The sequence below is a fragment of the Tamandua tetradactyla genome, chromosome 2, assembly GCF_023851605.1.
Source record: "Tamandua tetradactyla isolate mTamTet1 chromosome 2, mTamTet1.pri, whole genome shotgun sequence".
Taxonomy (NCBI): domain Eukaryota; kingdom Metazoa; phylum Chordata; class Mammalia; order Pilosa; family Myrmecophagidae; genus Tamandua; species Tamandua tetradactyla.
The window spans coordinates 58961946-58986257 of NC_135328.1; the positions used below are offsets into that span (position 1 = coordinate 58961946).

The window sequence follows — 24312 nt, forward strand, 5'->3', positions numbered from 1 at the left end:
AGCCCTGCCCCCTCTGCACAGGGGCAACAAACTAGTGACTTTAGTAACTTAATTTGAGGTTTAGCTGACCTGGAGTCCTATTTAGTCTGTATTTTTAGTCTGAATTTGTTAATTCCGCAATTGGAGGTTGGTTGAGCTCAACCCCTTGCTGTTAGTAAAGTCTCTTTCCTTTCCCCTCAGGAAAGCAGTCTTTTTGGCTTAGGGGACTCACGGTTCTGGGTAGGATCTTACCTGGTTCAGCTTGTCCGGACTGGTGTACGCTGTATGTATGGTCACTGATGCGGCCCCAGCAGTTGTACTGTACTGTTACTGGCTATTTACTAACTGCTCTGGAGAACGAACTAAATTCCATACCTCACTAAGACGCCATCTTGGAATCCCTCAGTATTTTTTTTTTTTAATGGGCGAATGATTTTAATAAACACTTCACCAGAAATGCATGAAGATACACATATGACAAAGGCATGAAAAAATGCTCAATATCATTTGGTCATCAGGGAAAAACAAAATCACAATGCAATACCACTTACATACATGTTATAATGACTAAAATTAAAAATAGAACCATAACATGTATTGGTGAGGATGTAGAATAACTGAAACTCTAATATAGTACTGGTAGGAATGTAAAATGATAAAGCTACCCTGGAAAACTCTTTGGCAGTTTTTTAAAACTTTAAGCAAACCTATACCGTATAGTCTATCCATACCACCCCTAAGTTCATACCCAAGAAAAATGCATGCATATGTCTGTACAAAGACTTGTACACAAATGTTCATAGCATTTTTATATATGTGCCACTTTGACGCTATTATGATTCACTCTTGTGGGGCCATACCTATTGTTTTTGGTGGGAAACTTTGATTGGATTGTTTCCATGGAGATGTAACAGACCCAGTTGTGTAGTGTGACCTTTTGATTAGATGGAGATTTGACTCCACCCATTCAGGTGGGTCTTGATTAGTTTTCTAGATTCCTTTAAAAGGGTTAATATTTTAGAGAAATCTCAGATACAGAATGTTGGAAACACTAGTTTCAGAGCTGACAGATATTTGGACATGCTTGGAGTGCTGACAGAGAACAGATGCCTAGACATAGACGTCTGGAGATGCAGAGTCCAGGATACGTTGCCAGGTGCCTTCCCATGAGATGCCAAACAAGCTGGAACCCAGAGTTGTGTCCCAGAGGAGGTAAGTGAAGAATGCCCACAGTTGCTTAGGGAGGAAACCACTGGCATCTGAAGCTAGAAGCAACAGAACTAGGAACAGGGTCCAGCAGTGTTGAGAATTTTTGCGTCTATATCCATTAGAGAGATTGGCCTGCAAGTTTCCTTTGTTGTAGTATCTTTATCTGGTTTGGTATTAGGGCAGCATTGGCTTCTTAGAATGTTACGTATGTTCCCTACTTTTCAATTTTTTTCCGAAGAGTTTGAGCAACAGTGGTATTCATTTTTTCTTGGTAGAATACACCTACATCTTGTCCTAGGTTTTTTACTTTTGATTGGCCTGTTGAAGTCTTCTGTTTCTTCTGGAGTCAGTGTCTGTTGTTTGTGTATATCTAGAAAGTTATCCACTTCATGTAAGTTGTCTAGTTTGTTGGCATATAGTTGTTTACAGTATCCTCTTATAATCCTTTTGATTTCTGTATGATCAGTAGTATTGTCCATCCCCCTTTTCTGATTTTAGTTATTTGCATCTTCTTTTTTTTTGATGTCCTTGTCATTCTAGTTGAGGGTTTGTCAATCTTGTTGTCTTCTCAAAGGACCATCTTTTTGTTTTGTTGATTCTAGTTTTTCTCAGTTTCATTCATTTCTGCTTCAATCTTTGTTATTTCTTTCCTTTTGCTTGCTTTGGGGTAAGTTTGCTGCTTTTTATTTCTTTCCTTTTGCTTGCTTTGGGATAAGTTTGCTGCTTTTTCTCTAGTTTCTTCAGTTGTTCAGTTAGGTCTTTGGTTTTAGCTCTTTCTTCCCTTTTAATGTAGGCATTTAGGGCTGTAAATTTCCCTCTCGGTACTGCCTTTGCTGCATCCCATAAGTTTTGATATGTTGTGGTCTCGTTTTCATTCGTCTTGATATACTTACTGATTTCCTCTTGAAATTTCTTTTTTCACCCACTGATTGTTTAAGGGTATGTTGTTTAACCTCCATAAATTTGTGCATTTTCTAGTTCTCCATCTACTGTTGATTTCCACCCTAATTACATTGTGATCAGAGAAAGTACTTTGCATACTTTTACTCTTTTAAAATTTGTTAATCTGTTTTGTGACCCAACATATGGTCTATCCTGGAGAATGATCCATGAGCACTTGAAAAGAATGTATATCCTGCTCTTTTGTTGTGCATTGCTCTGTATATATGTTTTAGGTTTAGTTCATTTATCAAATTATTCAAGTTCTGTGTTTCCTTATTGATCTTCCGTCTAGATGTTCTATCTATTGATATGACTGGTGTATTAGAGTATCCAACTATTATTGTCAGTACATCTGTTTCTTCCTTCATTTTTGCTAGTGTTTGCCTCATATGTTTTGGGGCAACCTGATTGCATATATATATTTATGATTGTTATTTGTTCTTTGTGGGTTTTCCCCTTTTATTAACTTATAATGTCCTTTTTTGCCTGTTACAACAGCTTTGCATTTAAAGTCTGTTTGGTTCGAGATTAATACCCCAGCTTTTTCAACCTATTTGTATCCTTGGTTCTGAGGTGAGTTTCTTGTAGACAGCATATAGATGGCTCATTTCTTAATCCATTCTGCCAGCCTGTGCCTTTCATCAGGGTGTTACCATTCAATGTATTTAGTGTATTGGCACCTATATTCATAAGAGATATTAGTCTGTAATTTTCTTGTGATATCTTCATCTGGCTTTGGTATAAGGGTGATGTTGGCCTTGTAGAATGAATTAGGGAATGTTCCCTTCTCTTCAAATTGGAAGAATTTGAGCAGGATTGGTATTAATTCTCCCTGGAATGTTAAGTAAAATTCCCCTGTGAAAGCTTCTGGTCCTAGAGTTTTCTTTGTTGGGAGGTTTTGATTCCTGATTCAGTCTCTTTACTAGTTAATGTTTTTTTGGCATCTTCTTTTTCTACTTGAGTCAGTGTAGGAAGTTTGTGTTTCTAGGAATTTGTGCTTTTCATCTACGTTATCTAATCTATTGGTGTCCAGTTGTTCATAGTATACTTATAGCCCTTTTTATTTCAGTGGGGTCAATAGTAATGTCCCCCTTTTCATTTCGATTTTAGTCATTTGTGTCTTCTTACTTTTTCATCAAACCTGAAGTTTTGTTACTCCCCCACCCCCACCCCCCAAGAACCAACTTTTGGTTTTGTTTTTCTCTGTTTCACTGATCTTTGTTATTTCCAGCTTTAGGTTTAGTGTGCTCTTCTTTTCCTAGATCTTCCAGTTGTGAGGTAAGATCTCTGTTGTTAGAACTTTCTCTTTTTTTTTTTCTTTTTTATTGTTAGGTTTTCGAGCTATAAATATCCTTGTCAGTACTGCATTTACTGAATCCCATAAGTTTTGATATGTTGTGTTTAAATTTTCACTCGCCTCAAGTTATTTCCCAATTTCATTTGTGATTTCTTCTTTAACCTATTGGTTGTTTAAGAGTACACTGTTAATTTCCATATATTTGCGAATTTTCCTTTTCTCTGTCTTTCTAGCTTCATTTCATTTTAGCTTGAGAAGATACAAGGTCTGATTTCAATTTTTTAAATTTATTGAGACTCGTTTTGTGACTTTAGATATAGTCAATTCTTGAGAATGATCCATGTGCACTCAAGAACATTAATTCTGTGGTTGGGTGAAATGTTATATGTTTGTTCTGTCTGTTTAGTTTAGAATATCATTGAAGTCTTGAATTTCCCTGTGATCTTCTATTTAAATGTTCTGTTATTGAAAGTTGTATATTAAAGACTCCTCCTATTAATGTAGACTCTTCCCAAGTTTGCAGTATTTGCTTTATGTATTTTTGGGTTCTGCTGTCAGGTGCAGATGTAATTATAATGTGTTCTCTTCAAATTAATTCTTTGTCAGTATATAATGACCATCTTTGTCCTTCCTGTTTTGCTTTGTTTTTTAACTTGTAGTCTATTTTATCTGATAATAGCAGCTTTGCTCTTTTTTTTTTTGTACTTTTAAACCCCCCCTCCCCCCGTCTCCCTTTTGATTACTAACCTGCATGGTATATTTTTTTCCATCCTTTCAATTTCACCCAGCTTATGTCTTTGAATTTTAAGTGTTTCTTGTAAGCAGCATACAGTTGGGCCATCCTTTTTCATCTATTCTGTTCTGTGAGTTTTGACTCTTTAATCCTTTTATATTTAAAGTCACTGTTGATAATGCCATAAAAACATTTCCTCAGGTGTGTTGGTGTCAGTGGTAGAATGCTTGCCTTCCACACGGTAGATCTGGTTCGATTCCTAAACCATTCACACCCCCCCAAAAAGAAATTTCCTCAGTCATCCTCAGTGCCAGTGTCAGGTTCATTTCCTGTCATCTCTTTGGGAATAGCCGATTTGCCACTCTCTCCTGTCCTTCACCTTCTGATCAGAATGAGCCACCTTTGTGGCTCACTGGTAGCTATGGAATAATGTCTATGCTCTTAAATACTGACTTTTGTTTTCTTAAATGTTGAGCTCTTTTAACGCCAAAATCGGAAAACTGGCTTTTCAGTTTCCAGAGCCAGAAACTTGGTTTATTATGGGAGTCTTTCAGTAGACTTTGATTTGGTGGGCCTCTGCTTCCCCCTTCTGGTCTTTAGGTGTTATAACTGGCAGCTTTTGGTAATTAACCTTTTCCACTCTGACTGGCGTTAACCCTTCTGAGTGAAGCTGTGTTCTAGTTTGCTATCTGCTGGAATGCAATATACCAGAAACAGAACGGCTTTTTTTTTTTTTCACATGGGCAGGCACCGGGAATCGAACCCGGGTCCTCTGGCATGGCAGGCGAGCATTCTTGCCTGCTGAGCCACCGTGGCCCGCCCCAGAACGGCTTTTAAGGGGGGGAATTTATTAAGTTGCAAGTTTACAGTTTTAAAGCCACGAAAATGCCCCAATTAAAGCAAATCTATTACAAGATGTTACCTTCACTCAAGAAAGGCCGATGATGTTCTCAACTGGAAAGGGATATGGTGAACATGACAAGGTCTGCTAGCTTGCTTTCCAGACTTCTTTTTTCATGAAGCTCCCCCAGGGGCATTTTCCTTCTTCATCTTCAAAGGTCGCGCTGGCTGGTGGACTTCCTGCATAGTTCCAAAATGCTTCTTCTTTTAAAGGATTCCAGCAGACTAACCAAGACCCACCTGGAATGGGTCGAGTCACATCTCCCTCCAATGAAAGGTCAGTATCCACAACTGGGTGAGTCGCATCTCTTGGAGATAACCTAATCAAGTTTCCAACCTTTAGTACTGAATAGGGATTAAAAGAAATGTTGCCTCCACAAGATTGGATTAGGATTAGGAGGGTGTGGTTTTCCTAGGGTGCATAATCCTTTCAATCCAGCACAAACTCCTTATGCCGATTGGTTTGCTGTAGATCCTGTCTTGTCATACTTGTAGACATTTCACAATGATTATCCAGTATACCTGTCCTTTAAGTACGGCTTCATTTTATTAGGTCCTTTTGGCTGATTTTGTGGGAAGGAGGGTGATTTAGGGAGTTGAGAAAGTGGAGTATTGCTAGCTATGGGAAAAATTTGAAAACTTTTTACTTCTTTTTCACTGCCCATTTTCCTCTGATTTTGTTCCCCTTTTCTCTCTGGTTACTTACCTATTGAGAGCATTGGAATTATCACTGCTGTGAAAATTTAAATATTATTGATCTATTTATTGAGCACATGGCATATGCTAGACTTCTTTGCCAGGTTCAATGAGATTTAGTCCTTAGCTTCAAGTTCAATGTGTACTGGTTAGAAGAGTGGAGTAAATAAATAAATGCAAGACAGAATGATTAATATTCTGTTAGAATACAGAGGAGAGGCCATTAACTTGGCAGTAGTGGCTGAAGTGACATGGCAGTGGATACAATAGCAGAATGGACTTCTTCTGTGTTAACCAGAGGGAAACTGCCTCTTCAGTAGTAGAGTGCGGGACTTCCAGGAGAAAGGCTACTCTCTAGTCAGTATCCTCTTTGGCTAGGCCCAAAGGTGTTAGTAGTATTTTTTCCTATGGTAATTTTTCCTAGGATACTTTTCCTCCTTGTGAATGACTCTTGAGTATCTGGGAAGTCAAATGTTTATCTGTACCTCTTCACTCATGCCCTTCAACATCTTTTTTTGGTTTGTGTGCTCTACCAGCCAACATCTTCCATTTTTGTGCATTTTTTACCAGCCAGCATTTGCCCATAATTAACTGAGGACCTGATGGGAGCCCAATGTTCAGCTCAGCATCAGTGATAAACAAATAAAGCAAAATAGGACCTGCCCTTGAGGGGCTTATGGTTTAATAAATGTTAACAGGAAACAGATATTTAATAAATGCAAGGTGTTGCAATAGAAATTTGTAAAGGAACAAAAAAGATAGCCTCATAGTCACCCTTGTAAAAAGGTCCTTCAGAAAACCATTATTTAGATACTCCTTGATATCTAAAAGTGCAAACTGAATCACAGAACAAATTTTATATTTATTTTACTTGGCATACTATTATCTAGTACCTACATAAAATTTGTTTTTGCTTCAACATATATTTCCAGGAGCAATATCCTTTAAATTCACAATGCTTGCAGATGGTTTTCATAAAAGCAGATTTTAAGTTTCAGCATGAGCTCTTGTTCTTATATGTCCTAAGCTTATAATTGTTTTTCCTTAGTTATAAATAAGGAAATGTGAGAATTCATGAGTGCTTTTGCTTGAGACAATACTGAAAGATGAGTTTTTAGCACTGTTTTAGTAAGTTAAGTTTTATTTACTTTTATTTTCTAGAGGACTTGTCCCCAGATAACTGCAACATCAGCTACCAATTGAGCTGTCCTTTTGTATTAAATAGCTTTAAGGTAGAATCTCATGTATTTTGCTGGTAGTTGAATCACTGAAAATAGGTAATTTGTGGTAACGTGGTTAACTGAATCAACTGCTTTCTTGCTATTAGAGATAACATGTTACTGTATCAAAAATACTCACCCCCCCACCCTCCCATTGAGTCCAGATTGAAAGTCAGAAATGTATATGGACATCCACTTCCATTCTTAAATGGGGAGTATTTGCGAAAGTGAGGATTCAGACTGATTTTTGTTATTTGGCCTTTGAGCATTGTCATTAATTAGGGCATAGTTTAGTAGTCTGAGATTTCTCTATTTTAAAAAACAGAATTAATTTAAAAATTGACTTTGGAGTACCTATTATGTATCAACCACATTGTTCTAGGTGCTTGGGATATGTCAGTGAACAAAGATCCCGTAAGGTGGTGGTATCCCAGTTTGAAAAACAGCAAGGGGGCTAGTGTGGCTGATGCAGAGGAAGCAAAGGGGAGAAATATAGGAGATGAAGTTAGAGGCTAATAGGGACTAGATCTTTTCGTATATATCTCACTGTACCACCATCACCTGCCTCCATGTTCCCCAAACACACACACAATTTTGAATGTAGATGCATAAGGACCCCCACAGGAACTGAGGTTGAAAGCCACCCAGCCCAGGAGCAAGGGACTAGCAGATACCAGCCATGTGACTACCCAGTTGACAGGTGTTCCTGATCCATTGGCCTTCCTTGAATTAAGGTGTCTTTCTTGGATGCCTTAGTTAAGACATTCTTCTAGGCTTAGAACTGTAAACTTGTATCTTATTAAATTCCCCCTTTTAAAAATTGTTCCATTTCTGGTATATCGCATTCCTAAAAAGCTCATTTTGGTCTTTGCTCTGTTGCTTTCCGCCTCAGTTCCTGTGCGGGTTCCTCACTTTGCTTCTCCAGGACTGGCTTTCATCTCTTGGCTTCCTTTGACTCTTTCCAGGCTCTGGCTTGTTTAATATCTCATGGTAATGTCTGCTGGGCTCTAAGCATCTCCAAACATCCGTGTCTCTGTTCTCTGAAGCAGTTGTTCTCCAGGCATTTATATCTGCTTTCTGTCAACTCTGAGGCTTCTATCATTTCTGACTCTCTCCCAAATGTTTCCTCTTTTAAAGGATTCCAGTAAACTAATCAAGACCTACCTGGAATAGTTGAATTCACATCTCCATCTAACCAAAGGTCCACACCTACAGTTGGGCACCTTATATCTCTACGGAGATAAATCAAAAGCTTCCAACCTACAGTATTGAATCAGGATTAAAAGAAATGGCTGCTCCTACAAGATTGAATCAGGTTGAAACATGGCTTTTCTGGGGTACATAAAACTTTCAAACCAGCACAGAATGTAAAATTGGTATAATACGCATAAACTAATGAAAGTAATTTAGACATTAACAGAAATAGATGAGAACTCCCTTAATTTGCTAAAGAGATCTACAAAAAATTTAATGCAGACATCATCTTATGAGAAATTTTGAAAAGTTTCAGTTGAGATTTGGATTAAAACAAAAAAGGTGGCTGTCACCATGTCTATTTAGCATTTTACTTGAGGTCTCAGTGTAGTAAAACAAAGAAAAAGCAAAAAGAATGTGTATTGGAATGAAATAAATAGAACATTTTCTGCCCGGAGAATTGTGTGGCTAGAGAATTCACAAGAATTTAGATAAAATATTAGCTAAGTAATTAAATTATATAAAAACCTGGAATAAACCTAAGAAGAAAACTATGCAAGAACTGTACAGTAGACTATGAAACATTATAGAAAAAATTGCTGAAATTAAAATTCAAAAATTATTTATAAAAAAGAAAGGTAAATGGCAGGATGCATGCTGTTCTGTTCACAGAATGGAATATTCAGTATTGTCAAGATTTCAATACCATCCCTAATTAATATTTAAATTCAACAAAACCCCAATCAAAACTAACTAGAGGGTTGCTTTTTTGTGTGTGTGGAAATAGAGAAACTGATTCTAAAATTCCTATAGAAATTCAAAGAATCAGGGAAAAACCCTGGCTACTTTTTAAGGTAGGGAGATGGGCAGAGAGGATTTATCCTTCTAGATTAAGTAAGACCTTATAAAGCTACTAATTATGATGGTGTGGTATCAACACAAGGATATGACCAGTGAAACAGATTATTGAATCCAGAAATAAACTTATGCATATATATACACTTGGTTTTTAACAAAGGAGCATTAGAGAAATACAGGTTTTTCTGTATATGATGCTGTGTCAATTGGACGTCCATATGGGGAGAAAAATGAAGCTTACTTCTCATGTCACCAAAACCAAAAATCAATTCGAGGTGATTTTTAGATCTAAATTTGAAAGGGAAAATAATATTTAGAATTTTCACTTGATCAGTTTCATAAGTCCTAAAATTGTATGCAATTTCTGTATAGTGAGGAAATGCCAGAACTCAGTTCTATGATGGTTGCTATTATTTCTATGCATTAAGATGATTGGACTCCAGGGTGAACAATCCTGGTGACAATCCCAGACACATTTGAAGGAACATTTCCCTATTTGATAAACAATGTGTTGCTACATTTTATTTTAGAAGTGAGAGACTTTAATGACTTGGATATTTCAGGAAAAACAGTTATGAGTAGTTTTTCACTCCTGTTTTGAAAGCCAGTTTTAAAGGACAGTCCTGGAGTGAGAATTCTCAAAAAGCTCTTGCTACAAGCAACTACTTTTCTATAAGTGCCATGCTGTTCCCAAGCCACACATGGCTATTTAAACTGTTCCTTCAGTTCATTGTCACACTAGCCACATTACAAGTGTTCAGTAGCCACATACAGCTAGTGAGTACCTTTTGGACAGTGCAGATATAGAACATCTCCATCATTGCAGAAAGTTCTGTTGGACAATGCTTCAACAAGGCGTCTCACTTTTGTAGACAGATCACAAATATAATTTTAGCTGGACTAGGAGTGAACAACTGCTCTGGTATAATTTAACCCCTGTTACACAAGGTGGTCATAAATGGCCCACCTTAGTGCCACTCCACTCTTCAGGTGTTTGGTAGACACAGTACCAGATTGTCTATTAAGAAAATCAATTAGGGATTTGATTTACAGCACACATTTCCGGTCTTTCAAACCTGGAGGTTGTGGCAATATTGTTTATGCCTGGATAGACATACTGGGTTAAGTCCTTGGAGACCAATTAGCTAAGATCTTAACCATTTGAGAATAGTTCCCAAGGAGTTTGTTCTGCTTTAAAAAAAAAAGAAAAAACCAGGGGGATTCACATAAGCTTATGGGTGAGGAACCCTGGAGGACTGTAATAGATTTTTACTGCTGAGATTCAGCATTTGAGGGATCTCTTATGATCAGACAATTCCCAAATGGTGATTTCCCTTCCCTTTGATAATTTTCTTTTCCCTTCTTTCCCACATCCAAGCATTAAGGGAAAGCTGTTTTGGGATGTTTGTAATATATAAGAAAACTTGTTTAGCTGAAATTCTAATCGGAGATCTATAATGCTACTTTAATCCACAACGTTAGAAACTTGGGAGGGATCCAGAGGTAGAAATAGATTATATTGGCTGCATCTAAAGGAGTGGGTTGGAACTTTTGACTTTGTATAGTGAAATGAAAAAAACTTAAAATTTAGATGTAATTATCTCCAAACTGGCCTCTTTGGGAGGCTGGTAGAGTTGGGGGAGAAGCGGCAAGATAACTGGGCTACTTAATGGGGTGAGGGGAACAAGGGGATGTGTTCATAGCTGTCTCATCCTAGCTTCCCTTTATCCGGGAATCATAAAAGCCTGTGATGTTACTGCTGGAATTTTAAGTCAGCAGTTGCTAAGCACCTCTGTTGTGTTTCAAGCACTAAGCTTGGGCCTTGGGGTTACAACGGCAAAACAGTCACAGTGCTTTGAGATGGGGGACAAATATGCACAAATAAAGCATACAGTATTATTCACACATGGACTGTACAGGGTACAGAGAATCCTAAACGCCATTTTAATCTGATATCCTCATTTCTACCCGAGGCAGCCTAGGTCCAGAAAGGAAAGGAGACTGGGTTCAGTAATGATAAAAGAACTAGAACCTCGGTGTTCTGACTTGCTCTGAATGTTTTTGTTCTGCCATCCTAAGCAGGTGTCGCACATGATTACCGTCCTTGTACTGCATCATCTAATTCCTGCCTGCTTTTAAATAAGCCACCTCTTCCATAATGCCTCCTTAACTGCCCTCGCCTTTTCTTCACACCACGGAACCATCTTTCCCGGCAGTTTATTGTGCTTTTATGGAAGATCTTATTTCCTTAGATCTTGGACACGATCTGGGACTCCTTAGTTGGGTTTAGACCTTTTGGACTGATCCACTTCTAAATAAATATCCCTACTTCTCAGGCGACATGAATACATGTTATAGTGTGAGAATTAAGTAAGGTTTGTAATAATTTGATTACTGAGTTTTGGAGGTAGAGAATACTGAGCAAAAGATTTAGAGAGTTGCAGTAATTGGGAAACGCGGCCTTGCTGGGGCTGGGGTGGGCCGGGGCGGGGCTGCGCGGTGGCGCTGCGCGACAGGCTTTGTTGCCGGAACTAGTCTAAGTCGCGCGCCAATTTGCGCGTACCTTCCCCGCCCCCTGCCCCTGCAGGGTGGAAACAAAGGGGGCTCTGCAAGTGCAGAGCCTAGCGGACGGGAAAAGGGGCGGAGCATGCTGGTGGACTCTTGCGGTACGCTTGCTAGGTTTGTTCCGGCGAGGGGGCGGGTCGGGATAAGTGGGAAGAGGACCCAGAAGCCTGAAGTGGGAAAGCCCCATGCTTGTGCGTATTGCGGCCTAGCGGTGAGCAGCGTCGCCTGCGCGCGCAGCGAAGGATAGTGCGCAGGTGCGCGGTGAGGCCAGGTCTTGAACAGTGAGGTCCGGGTGCGGCGGGGCGGGGCGAGGCGAAGTCTCTGGTGCCGCGGTGAGGGACCGAGCCGAGACCTGGGGCGGTTGGGGTGCCTGGCTGAGAGGATGGAGCCACCGAGGCGTTAGTCAACCCTTTAAGCTCTGGGTTTCGCAGTCATCACTGCTCGTGTGATGGTGCCGGGAGGAAGGAAGCTCCGTGACAGCGCCTTAGTTGGAGCCCGTGTTCCGGGAGTGAGGTCTGGGGACAGTGGAGCTGAAGAGCTGGCCACTGACTGGGCGAGCAGTCACAATAGGAGACGGCGGGCCGGCCGCGAGCTGCAGCGGGAACAGCCCGGCAGGGCGGAGGCTCGCCTCGCAGGTACTGTCGGCTGTGGCAGTTGAGTCCCCACGCAAAGGTGGGACGGGTCGCGGGCCGTTGGGAGCTTGTCAGGCTGCGCCTGATGGCCCGGCAGAGGTTTGATTGCCCAGCTCTAAGTGGAGCGCGGCCCGGGATCCCGACGCTCTTTGTTCCTGGGGCGGCAGCGAGGAGTTGGAGCCGCCAGCCCTCTGTCGTGTGGCAGATGGTCTCGCTCTCTTTTGCTCCCTCCCTTTTTGCCCAGGCGCAGGTGAAATGATGTCACCCAAGAGAACGCGGAACCCCTTCAGACAGGTCCTCGCCTGTGTCCTGCCGTCGCGGGTTTCTGGGCAGGCTGTGTTTTGTTCTTAGGGGATGGAAGTTCTTCCTTTTAGTGCCGAAGAATGAGAGAGGTTCGTTTTTGAACTGGAAGTTTTTCAGGTTATTGAATGCCAAAGAAAATAAAGTTCTTGTTAATGTGCGTAGGACCTCTTAAGGGATAGTACTTTTCTGTTGCAGGCGTGATGTATGCAGTTATTCACCAAAAGATGAGTATGAAAATTGTTTTACCTTAAGATAGAAATGAATACTTATCTGTCTAGCATTATGTAAATTGTTTTTCGTTTCTAATTCTTAAGTGGTGGACTTAATGTATGAAAACTTGAATGTATTCAAGTCTTTAAACACAGTCGTGTTATCTCATTTCCAGTCTGACAAGTCCTATTTTATACTATACTTGAACATATTTACCATAAAACTGCTTTAAATAATAAGCAGCCTATGGAACTAGCCTTAAAAAACAAACAAAATTCCGTTCCTACGGTTTTCATGAAACTAAAACTTAAGGACCTAGAGACATTTGGAATCAAAGTAAAATTGTTTCTTTATTGGGACACAGGCTTACTGAAGCAAAATACTTTCCTCCATATGTGTAACAATATAAAATTGGTTATAGGTTCCAGATGAATTGTGTGCATCTGAGATACATTTGCAAGCAAAAGATAAAATCGCTAACTGGATTTTTAATTGGGAATTATATCACTTAAGATAACCCCTTCAGTTCTTACTGACTTACACATTTACGGGTATTACGTATTTTACCATTTGAAAATCTGTTGAACTTTTGGTGTTTATTAGAGGGGTTCAATTTTAAGTTGGGTCTGTGATTTTCTGTGAAACTTATTTGTTTTAATTTATTTTTTTAAATATACACATACCAAATAATGTGCCTTGAGTTTTGTTGCTTTTATGCTTGTATGTTATTGTTTACAAAAAAAAAGAAAAAAAAGTCAATTGTGATGATAAATGTAAGATTTATTTCCAAGAGAATTGGTTAATATGTTCTGCCACAGGTTAGCCTTGTGGACGTCAAATCCTCATCTGTAGGAATACGAGAGAGTTGAATTTAAGTAATTTCTGTTTTCTTTTTGTCTGTGACATCTTTTGTGATTTTAGAAAGTAGTTTGCATTTCTGTGCTTGTCAGGGTTTATGTTTCCATTCCATCTTTATAACCAAATTAAATCGGCAAATAACTAATATGGAATGTGAGAATTTTCTCTGCTGGAGCAATCTGATATTTGAGGAAGATTGAACAGAGGGTGCCTTAGTTAAGCATAACGAAAGCTCTGTCAGCATCATAATATAAAGTATAGATATATTATATTTTTGCCAACAGCATTGGATGAGGCTTTTAGTTAATGCATGCTATACAGCTAGACATTGTTTCTATTTGTGCTTATTTTTTTATTTTGATTTTTTACCTTTTTTTGGGCTGTAAGTGGGAAATATAGGTGAGAAATCCTGAAGTTAAAAATTTCTGAAACAATTAGGTGATTGGTCAGAATGGAAAGATTATTTTACTTAATTTTCCTTTAAACCCAAAGAATGTTGCCGTTTTGTGTTTTACTTCCCTGTTGATTCCATGTACTTCTGTCTGGTCTCCTAGTTTGGTTTAGGCCACTACCATCTTGCAGTTCAGCCTGCTGGAAAAATAGTTCTTCATTAGTGATTGTTGCTTAATTATACTTACTAGTTTTCTGGTTTTCCTTTTAATATGTGTATCGGGCATCGGTTCTCACTTTTGTTTTACTCTAGTTAACTTGGAGCTTGCTTTCTTTTTCTCTGGAGTGAAAAATTGTAAACACAGACTTGAACCATATTGTTGTAATTCATTCATTCAGCAAACATTTATTAAATACCCACTATGGCATTTTTAACTGGAGGAGATCCAGCTAATGCTTAAATTCTGCATAGTACCTTAGTATAAGAGAGAAATTTGGAGTAAACAGAGGTCAATAAACAGTCTCATTGTCCCCCCAACTCTTAAAACGTCCCTATTCCTTTTTTAAAGCCCTTCTTTCCACCTCTGACTAGGTTAGGGAGCCCTCTTGCCCTCATTTAGTGTCTGTTTGTTCTTCACTAGAGTGAATTTATTTGATGGCAAGGACGATGTCGTTTTCTCACTGTATTCACAACACCTTGTACTTAGTATATATGCAATAAATATTTGAATGAATTGTTGTTACTTAAAATCGTAAACAGCCCATTTTTTGTAAATTCTACAGTTAAATACATAAAATTATATATGTAAACATCTCATAAAATCTCATTTTTGTCAATTTGGATTGGCTGTGGTATCTATATTTTCAAAATCCTTATACTTCGTTGAGATCAAATCTTGAAGAGGTACATAAGAGCCTTTACTGAGAGTTTACGGAGAGTTACCAGCTTAAGCAAAATGAAGTTAGATACTTCCTTGAGGGGTGAAAATTTGGGGCAAGTCTGGATTGTGGAAGGGCAAGAAAAAATTTATTTTAAAAAAATGTGCAACTGTTATTTTTCCTAACCTTTATTTCCTCTTGCCTTCTCAGTATGTGTCTTGGATGGGTCTTCCTTCCTCCTCCCTCTCCTTAACTTACATAACTTTGGAACAAAGGAGGGAAAAGCCTTAGTTATTTTCACCAATCTTACTCAGCTCCCGAAAGGACAGGGGCCCAGATTGTTGTTTGTACTTTAAGACAAGAATGCAGATGGTTGTTTTTAAAATGGTTGTCCTAGTGCTAGACAATAATGATTCTCTCCTGGTGGTTAACATTGGTCCTTGAATGCTTTTTCTGTACTACTGCTTATTACCTTTTCCAAATTATTTTTTGGTTAGTGAACTAATATTGTATTAATTGCCTAATGGTAATAGAATGTTTTTTATCTCCTTTATTTCTTCTTTTTGTTCTTCATATGCCTTTTTGTGTGTGTGAATTGTTAAATCTTAGAAAAGAATGACAGATTTTGTCACAGGCCTTAAAAGGATAATTAATGTACCTTGGAAGGTCACCACTATCCAGACCTCAGCTTTCCAGGACCAGATTCTTTTAAAAACTTTCCCCCTATTTTTTAAATCAACACAGATTTGATCAAAACTTTTATAGCCTGCCTCATTGCTAACCAAATAAGAAACTTGTCACACAAACCGTTAAGGCAAGTTGTTCTATCATTTGATTACAGTTTGAAAACTTATTCCTTTTGCAAGTTGTTAAGTGCCTGCTGTGTGTCATTTGCTGCTCTAGGTGTAGTGATATTGTGTTCACCATGCTCATGCTTGCTTTCCTCAGAGTATACTAGAGTTATCTCATGGTTTGACCATCAGTTAATAATTTTTTAAAGGGAGTTCTTAAAGTTTTTCTTCCTAATAATCTCAGGCAACTTTTATCTCGAATTTATGAGACTTCATGTGTCATTGTTTATATAATTATTCTCCCTCATAATATAAGTAGCATGAGTTTTTTCTTCCTGCTTTTTAATGGCAGCATAATAGTCTGCCAAGCAAGTACACCACAAATTTATTTCGCAAATATTTATTAATTACTATTTTGTTTATTTCCAGATTTCTTTTAAATTGTTGCTGTTATTGTGCTATAATACACATATTTATACATCTAGCTTCTTTGAATTTTGGTTTATAACCTAGAGGAGAAATTCTGAAATTAAAATATGGATTCAAAGAATAGGTACATTGTTTTAAATTGTTGATAAAATTTACCTAATTACCTTCTAAGAGGTTAATATTTTACATTATGGAATAGTGAAAATATTTGGATTTTTAGATCTTTTGAGGTTTGACCTCTTTATTTAATAGGTGCACAGACTTGGACCAAAGAGGAATAAGAGAGTTGCTGGAGTCAACACTAAGCACTTTACCCCTCATCTAGTGTTTTGTTTTATTCTCCAATGGTATTAGGCAATCAATGATTTAAGTGCATTCTCCAATGGTATTAGGCAATCAATGATTTAAGTGCCTTTACTAATTGGTAATGGTGCTAATTAATAATTGTGAAAAGTATCCCTGTTGAATAAGAAGCCCCTTTGTAAGAAGGCTGTTTGGGTCCTTTATTTTGTAGACAGTAGAAGGTGATTATGCACCTGCATATCTCCCACCACATTTATTTTTTCCAATTTTTTAAAATTGTTTAAAAAATATTACAACAAATGCAGACATTCTTTCTTTCTTTATTTTTTATTAATTTTTAAAAAATATAACAACAAACGCAAACTTTCTTAACTTTTGATCATTCTGTTCTACATATATAATCAGTAATTCACAATATCATCTCATAGTTGCATATTCATCATCATGATCGTTTCTTAGAACATTTGCATCTATTCAGAAAAAGAAATAAAAAGACAACAGGAAAAAATCATACATACCATACCCCTTACCCCTTCCTTTTATTGATCACCAGCATTTCAATCCAAATTTATTTTAACATTTGTCCCCCCCACCATTCATCTTTATTCCATATGTTCTACTTGTCTGTTGATAAGGTAGATAAAAGGAGCATCAGACACAAGGTTCCCACATCCACACAGTCACACTGCGAAAGCCACATCACCATACAATCTTGACAGTCATCTTCAAGAAACATGGCTGCTGAAACATAGCTCCACATCTTTAGGCAGTTCCCTCAAGCCTCTCTACTACATTTTGACTAACAAGGTGATATCTGTTCAATGCGTAAGAATAACCTCCAGAATAACCTCTCGATTGTGTTTGGAATCTCTCAGCCATTGACACTATTTTATTTCACTCTTCTCCCTTTTGGTAGAGAAGGTTTTCTCAATCCCCTGATCCGAGTCTCAGCTTACTCCAGGATTTCTGTCCCAAGTTGCCAGGAAGGTCCACACCCTCGGGAGTCATGTCCCGCGTATACAGGGAAAAGGGCAGTGAGTTTGCTTGTTGTGTTGGCTGGAGAGAGAGGCCACATCTGAGCAACAAAAGAGGCTGTCTTCGGGGTGACTCTCAGGCCCAATCCTAAGTAGGTCTGACCTATCCCCCGTGGGGTTAAGTTCCACATGAACAAACCCCAAGACTGGGGGCTCAGCCCATTGCTTTGGTTGTCCACACTGCTTGTAAGACTATCATGAATTCAACTTGAAGAAGTTGAATTTTCCCCGTTTCTCACCGTTCCCCGAAGGGGACTTTGCAAACACTTTTTTATTCACTGTTCAAATCACTCTGGTATTTATCGGGGCATCGCTCTGGGCAAACCAACAAAATCTGATGCCCTACTCAAGGTTCCATGTACTTATGGTGTTCAATTAAGTTGTCTACATAAGTTATATTAGGAAATGCACTAGTCAAAATATAAATTTTGTACCACATAAACATTTTTTGCTTTAGTCTCACACATAAGATAAAATTTAAAAAGTATTAATTACCATCTATTTTCAGCACCCTGCAGTAATGACATTCCTTTGTTCTTCCTCATGCAAAAACATTTTTTAAATTTGTACGTTTAGTCTCTATCATTATACACTCTAGGCATTCCTAGATTATACCATCTCAGTCTTTATCATCTTTCTTTCTTATTTCATTTGTGCCCCCAGCCCTCTATCATTCTCACATTCAGCTTCATTCAGTGTTTTAACGTAATTGTATTACAGTTAGGTAGTATTGTGCTACCCATTTCTGAGTTTTTACAATCAGTCCTGTTGCACAATCTGTATCCCTTCAGCTCCAGTTACCCAATATCTTACCCTATTTCTATCCTGATGTCTCTGTTACCAATGAAATTCTCCAAGTTTCTTCACTAATGTCAGTTCATATCAGTGAGACCATACAGTATTTGTCCTTTTGTTTCTGGCTAATCTTACTCAGCATAATGTCCTTAAAGTCCGTCCATGTTGTTACATACTTCATAACTTTATTCTGTCTTACAGCTGCATAATATTCCATTGTATGTATATACATGTCTTCACAATTGTAAATAATGCTGCTATAAACTTTGGTGTGCAAATGTCCATTTGTGTCCTTGCCCTCATGTCCTCTGAGTAGATACCTAACAATGGTATTGCCTGGTCATATGGCAGTTCTGTACTTAGCTTCCTGAAGAATCGCCAAACTGCCTTCCACAGTGGTTGTACCCTTTGACATTCCCTCCAACAGTGGATAAGTGTGCCTCTTTCTCCACATCCTCTCTAGCTGTTGTCGTTTTCTGTTTTATTGATAATGGCCATTCTGGTGGGTGTGAGATGATATCTCATTGTGGTTTTGATTTGCATTTCCCTAATAGCCAGGGAAGTTGAACATTTCTTCATGTGCCTTTTGGCCATTTGTATTTCCTCTTCTGAGAAGTGTCTGTTCAGGTCTTTTGCCCATTTTGTAATTGGATTATGTCATTTTGTTGTTGAGTTGAACAATCTCTTCATATATTCTGGATACTAGACCCTTATCTGATATGTCATTCCAAATATTGTCTCCCATTGTGTTGGCTGCCTTTTGACTTTCTTGTTGAAGTTCTTTGATGTGCAAAAGTGTTTAATTTTGAGGAGTTCCCATTTGTTTATTTCTTCAGTGATCGTGCTTTGGGTGTAGGATCTAGGAAACCGCCTCCTAGTATGAGATTTATAAAATATTTTCCTACATTTTCTTCTAACAATTTTATGGTCTTAGATCTAATGTTTAGGTCTTTGATCCATTTTGAGTTAATTTTTGTATAGGGTGTGAGGTATGGGTCCTCTTTCATTCTTTTGTATATGGATATCCACTTCTCTAGGCACCATTTATTGAAGAGACTGTTCTGTCCCAAGTGAGTTGGCTTGACTGCCTTATCAAAGATCAGTTGTCCATAGATGAGAGGGTTTATATCTGAACACTGTATTCTATTCCATTCGCCAGTATATCTATCTTTATGCCAGTACCATGCTGTTTTGACCACTGTAGCTTCATAATACACCTTAAAAGTCAGGTAGTTCCACCTAATTTTTATGAGAGAAACGCAAATGAATGAAGGAGACTGTCATCAGAAACAATTTTGGAGGAAACAAGTTCTGAAACAGTATCTGTGGTCCTAAGTCCTGTGTTGTTTTTAGTATAATAACTAATAAAAATGACTAGATTCTATATTATAAAAGATTGTTATTCATAAGCCAGAGAAAGAGACAGGGAAATGCCACATGAAAACAAAAGATGTGCTAAAATAAACTGCTTAAAAGGTTAAACTGCTTTCTGAAAACTTTAGTTTTGTGAAACAGTGCTTTTCTTAGTGATGCTAAGTGAATTGGTCATACAGTTATATGTAAATAAATGTTAAAAATAAGAAGTTTCAATGTTGCAGACTTAATCCCTTATTTCAGGGATATTTTCTTGGCAGGACCTTTTTTTCTTCGTTAGAAAAGTCTTGGGCTCACAGAATAATCATGCATAAGATAGAAGATTCCCATATACTACCCTGTTGTTAACGAGTTAAATTGGTTTGAAACATTTGTTACAATTGATGTTAACACATTTTTGTCAGGATAGTTCTGCTAAATATCCAAGTTCATCACTCTCAAATTCTGCCTTCCATCTACAAAGAATGCCTTCCTTCCAGTTTGGAATGACACATTCATCATTTCTGTCTAAAGCCTTGTCAGAGGTATCTCTAGAATCCACATTTCTACCAGCAGTCTCATCAAAGCATTCTAGGCCTTCTCTGTCAAATGCATTATCACTCTTCCAGAATCTTCCCCTTACCCATTTAAAAAGCCATTCCAACTTGTTTGGTATTTGCAAACTGTAGCAGCTCCACACTTTTCTGGTACCAAGTTTGTGTTAGTTTGCAAGTTGCCAGAATGTGATATACCAGAAGTGGAACGACTTTTATAAAGGAAAATTTAATAAGTTACCCGTTTACAGTTCTAAGGCAATGTAATGCACAAATTAAGGCACCCACAAGAGGTTACCTTAGTTCAAGAAAGGCGCATGAATTAGGAATACCTTTATCAGTTGGGTAGTCAGTGGCTGACATCTGCCTCTCCAGTTCTGGCTGGCTTAACACCTCATGGTGATGTCTGCCGGGCTCCAAGCGTCTCCAAACATCCGCATATCTGTTCTCCACGTGTCCTTATCTGTGTCAGCTCTGCTGTGAAGTTTCTATCGGCTCTTAGGCTCCTGCCATTTCTCTCTGTTCTTTCTGTTTCTGAGGTTTCTCCAAAATGTTTCCTGTTTTAAAAGATTCCAGTAAGCTAGTCAAGACCCATCTGGAATAGGTTGGAGTCACATCTCCATCTAATCAAAGGTCACACCCACAATTGGGTGGGTTACATCTCCTATGGAGATAATCTGATCAAATTTCCAACCTGCAGTACTGAATTGGGATTAAAAGAAACAGCTGTTCCCACAAAATTGGATCAGGATTAAAACCTGGCTTTTCTGGGGTATGTAATAGATTTCAAACCGACATGGACTATACTGTTAATTATAGTCCATGGTTTAATAGGGCTCACTGTGTAGTGTAGTTCCATGGAGGACTTTTTAAAACATTTTTATTCAGTTACCATATATACAATCTAACATATCTCCATTTAATCACGTGTAGATATATTTTTCAGTGCTGTTAATTATTTTCACAGTATTATGCCACCATCACCACCGTCCATTACCAAAACATTACCGTCATTTACAATATGAACTGTACATTTTAAGCCTTAACTCCCCTTTCCCTATTCCTGTCCCTTGATAACCTAACCTGTATTCTAGTTTCTAACTCTAAATTGCTAAATCAGTGGGATCATACAAATTTGTCCTTTTGGGTCTGACTTATTTCACTCAACATGATATATTCAAGGTTCATCAGTGTTGTTGTATGTATCAGAACTTCATTGCTTTTTATAGCTGAATAATATTCCATTGTATGTATATACCACATTATGTTATATTCATTAATTGATGAACACTTGGGTTGCTTCCATTTTTGGTAGTTGTGAATAATGAACATAGATGTTGCACACTGATGCTCACAGTGTACAAATATCTATTTGAATCCCTGCTCTTAATTCTTTGAGATATATACGTAGAAGTAGGATTGCTGGGTCATGTGGTAGTTCTATTTTTAGCTTTCTGAGGAACTGCCAGTCTATTTCCGACAGTAGTGGCGCCATTTTACATTGCCACCAACAGTGAATGAGTGTTCCTAGCTCTCTTCACTTTCTCCAAAACTTGCTATTTTCTTTCTTTTTTAAATAGTAGCCATTTTCATGGTTGTAAAGTAGTACCTCATTGTGATTTTGATTTTTATTTCCCTACCAGTTAATAATGTTGAGCATCTTTTCATATGTTTTCTGGCCATGTGTGTATTTTATTTGGAGATATGTCTACTGAAGTCTTTTGCCGGTTTCTTAATTGGGTTGTCTTTTTATTTTTTGTTTTTGTTGAATTGAAGGATTTATTTATATATTCTGAAAATTAAACCTTTATTGGATATGCAATTTCCAAATATTTTCTCCCATCATATAGGTTGTCATTTTACTTTCAAGATAAATTCCTCAAGGCCAAAAAGTTTTAAGAGGTCCCATTTATTGATTTTTGTTGTTTGTACTTTTGGTGTAAAGTCTAAGAAACCATTGTCCAACACAAAGTTCTGAAGATGCTTCCCTGTGTTTTCTTCTCATAGTTTAATAGTTCTGGCTCTCATATTTAGGTCTTTGATCTATTTTGAGTAGATTTTTTGTTTAAGGTTTGAGGTAGGAGTTCTTGTTCTTTCTTTCTTTTTTTTTTTTGCAGATGGAGATCCAGTTTTTCTAGCACCATTTATTGAAGAGACTATTCTTTTCTAGTTGAATAGTCTAGAAAAATTTTGCCCCCTTGTCAAAAATCAGTTGGCCGTAAATGTGAGGGTTAATTTCTGAGCTCTCAGTTCTGTTCTTTGCTCTATATGTCTGTTCTTTTACAGTACTATGCTGTTTTGATTACTATGTCTTTGTGATAAATTTTATGATTGGGAAGTGTGAGTCCTTCAACCTTTTTCAAGGTGGCATTAACTCTTTGGGTGCCCATATCCTTCCATATAAATTTGACGATTGGCTTTTCCATTTTCGCAAAGAAAGTTGTTTAGGATTTTGATTGGGATTATGTTGACTCTATAATCTATAAATCACTTTGGGTAAGACTGACATCTTAATATTTAGTCTTTTGATCCATGAGCATGGAATATCCTTCCACCTATTTCTTTTAGCAGTGTTTTGTAGTTCTCTGTATATAAGTCCTTTATATCCTTGGTTGAGTTTGTTCCTAGATATTTGATTCTTTTATTTGCTATTGTGATTTGTTTTTTTTTCTTGATTTCTTCTTCCGAATGTTCATTGTTTGTGTATGTTAACACTTCTGATTTTTGGGTGTTGATCTTATATCCTGCCACTTTGCTGAATTCATTTATTAGGTCTAGGAGTTTTGTTGTGGATTTTTGGGATTTTCTGTATATTAGGATTATGTTATCTGCAAATAGGGAAATTTTTACTTCTTCCTTTCCAATTTTGATGCTTTTTATTTCTTTTTCTTTCCTAATTACTCTGTCAAGAATTTCCAGTGCATTGTTGAAGAACAACGTTGGTGAGATTGGGCAGCCATACCTTGTTCCTGATCTTACAGGGAAAGCTTTCACTCTTTCATCGTTAGGTAGGATGCTAGCTTTTCATATATGCCCTTTATCATGTTGAGGAAATTTCCTTCTATTCCAGTTTTTCTAAGTGTTTTTATCAAGGGGGGGGGGTACTGGATTTTGTCTCATGTCATTTCTGTATCAATTGGGATGAACATGTAGTTGTTTTCCTTCATTCTGTTAATTTGGTTTATTGCATTAAATGGATATCCTTTTGTTGAGCTACACTCACATACCTGAGATAAATCTCATTTGATCATGGTGCATCATTCTTTTAGTGTGCAGTTGGATTCAGTTTGCTAGTATTTTGTTGAATATTTTTGCATCCGTATTCATTAGAGATACTGGTTTGTAATTTTCTTCCCTTGTGATATCTTTATCTGGTTTTTGTATAAGGGTAATGTTGGCCTTGTAGAGTGAATTAGGGAATGTTCCCTCTTTTTCATTTTTTTTTTTTTTGTGTGAGAGTTTGTGCCGCATGTGTATTAATTTTTCTTGAATATTTGGTAAAATTCCCCTGTGAAGATTTCTGGTCCTGGCGTTTTCTTTGTTGGAGGTTTTTGGTTACTGATTAAATTTCTTTACTAGTTACTGCTTTTGTGTTTTTTTTTTGTTTGTTTTAGATCTGTTTCTTCTTGAGTCAGTGTACATAGTTTGTGTTTTTCCAGGAATTTGTACACTGCATCTAGGTTATCTAACTATATTGGTGCATGGTTATTCTTAATATCCTCTTAATTGCCCTTTAATTTTAACCAGTTTGGTAGTAATGTTGCCTTTACTTTTTTTTTTTGTCAGTCACACTAAAGGTTTGTCAATTTTATTGATCTTTTCCAAGAATCAACTTCTGGTTTTGTTGATTCTGTTTTTTTGTTTGCTTTCTGTTTCATTTATCTCAGCTCTACTCTTTGTTGTTTCCTTCCTTCTGCAAGCTTTGGGTTAATTTGCTTTTCTTTTCTAGCTCTTCCAGTTTTGAGGTTAGGTCTCTGAATTTTGAAGTTTTCTTTTTTACTGTAATCATTTAGAGCTATAAATGTCACTCTTTGCACTCTTTGCTGCATCCCATAAGTTTTGATTTGTGTTTTCATTTTCATTCACCTCAAGATATTTCCTTATTTTGTTTGTGATAATCCATTGGTTGTTTAAGAGTATGTTCTTTAATCCACATCTTTTGTGTATTTTCCATTTCCCCCTGTTATT

The 24312-nt window shown here is 37.6% G+C and overlaps 1 protein-coding gene across 19 annotated transcripts in view; it reads left to right on the forward strand.

Annotated features, from left to right (window-relative positions):
- The window catches only part of RNF38 (ring finger protein 38), a 218604-nt gene that overhangs the window by 80768 nt on the left and 113524 nt on the right, over positions 1–24312 (forward strand). For 4 of the 19 annotated variants that reach the window (XM_077147704.1, XM_077147705.1, XM_077147706.1 and 1 more), the window contains exon 1: positions 11561–11707. The exons of 4 other annotated variants lie outside the window; for them this stretch is intronic. Coding sequence is in view for 3 of the 15 variants with exons in the window: in XM_077147698.1 (XP_077003813.1) it covers positions 12609–12617 (9 nt within the window). In the remaining 12 variants the exon portion in view is untranslated. 11 more of the 19 variants (XM_077147701.1, XM_077147698.1, XM_077147699.1 and 8 more) reach the window with 5 other exon arrangements.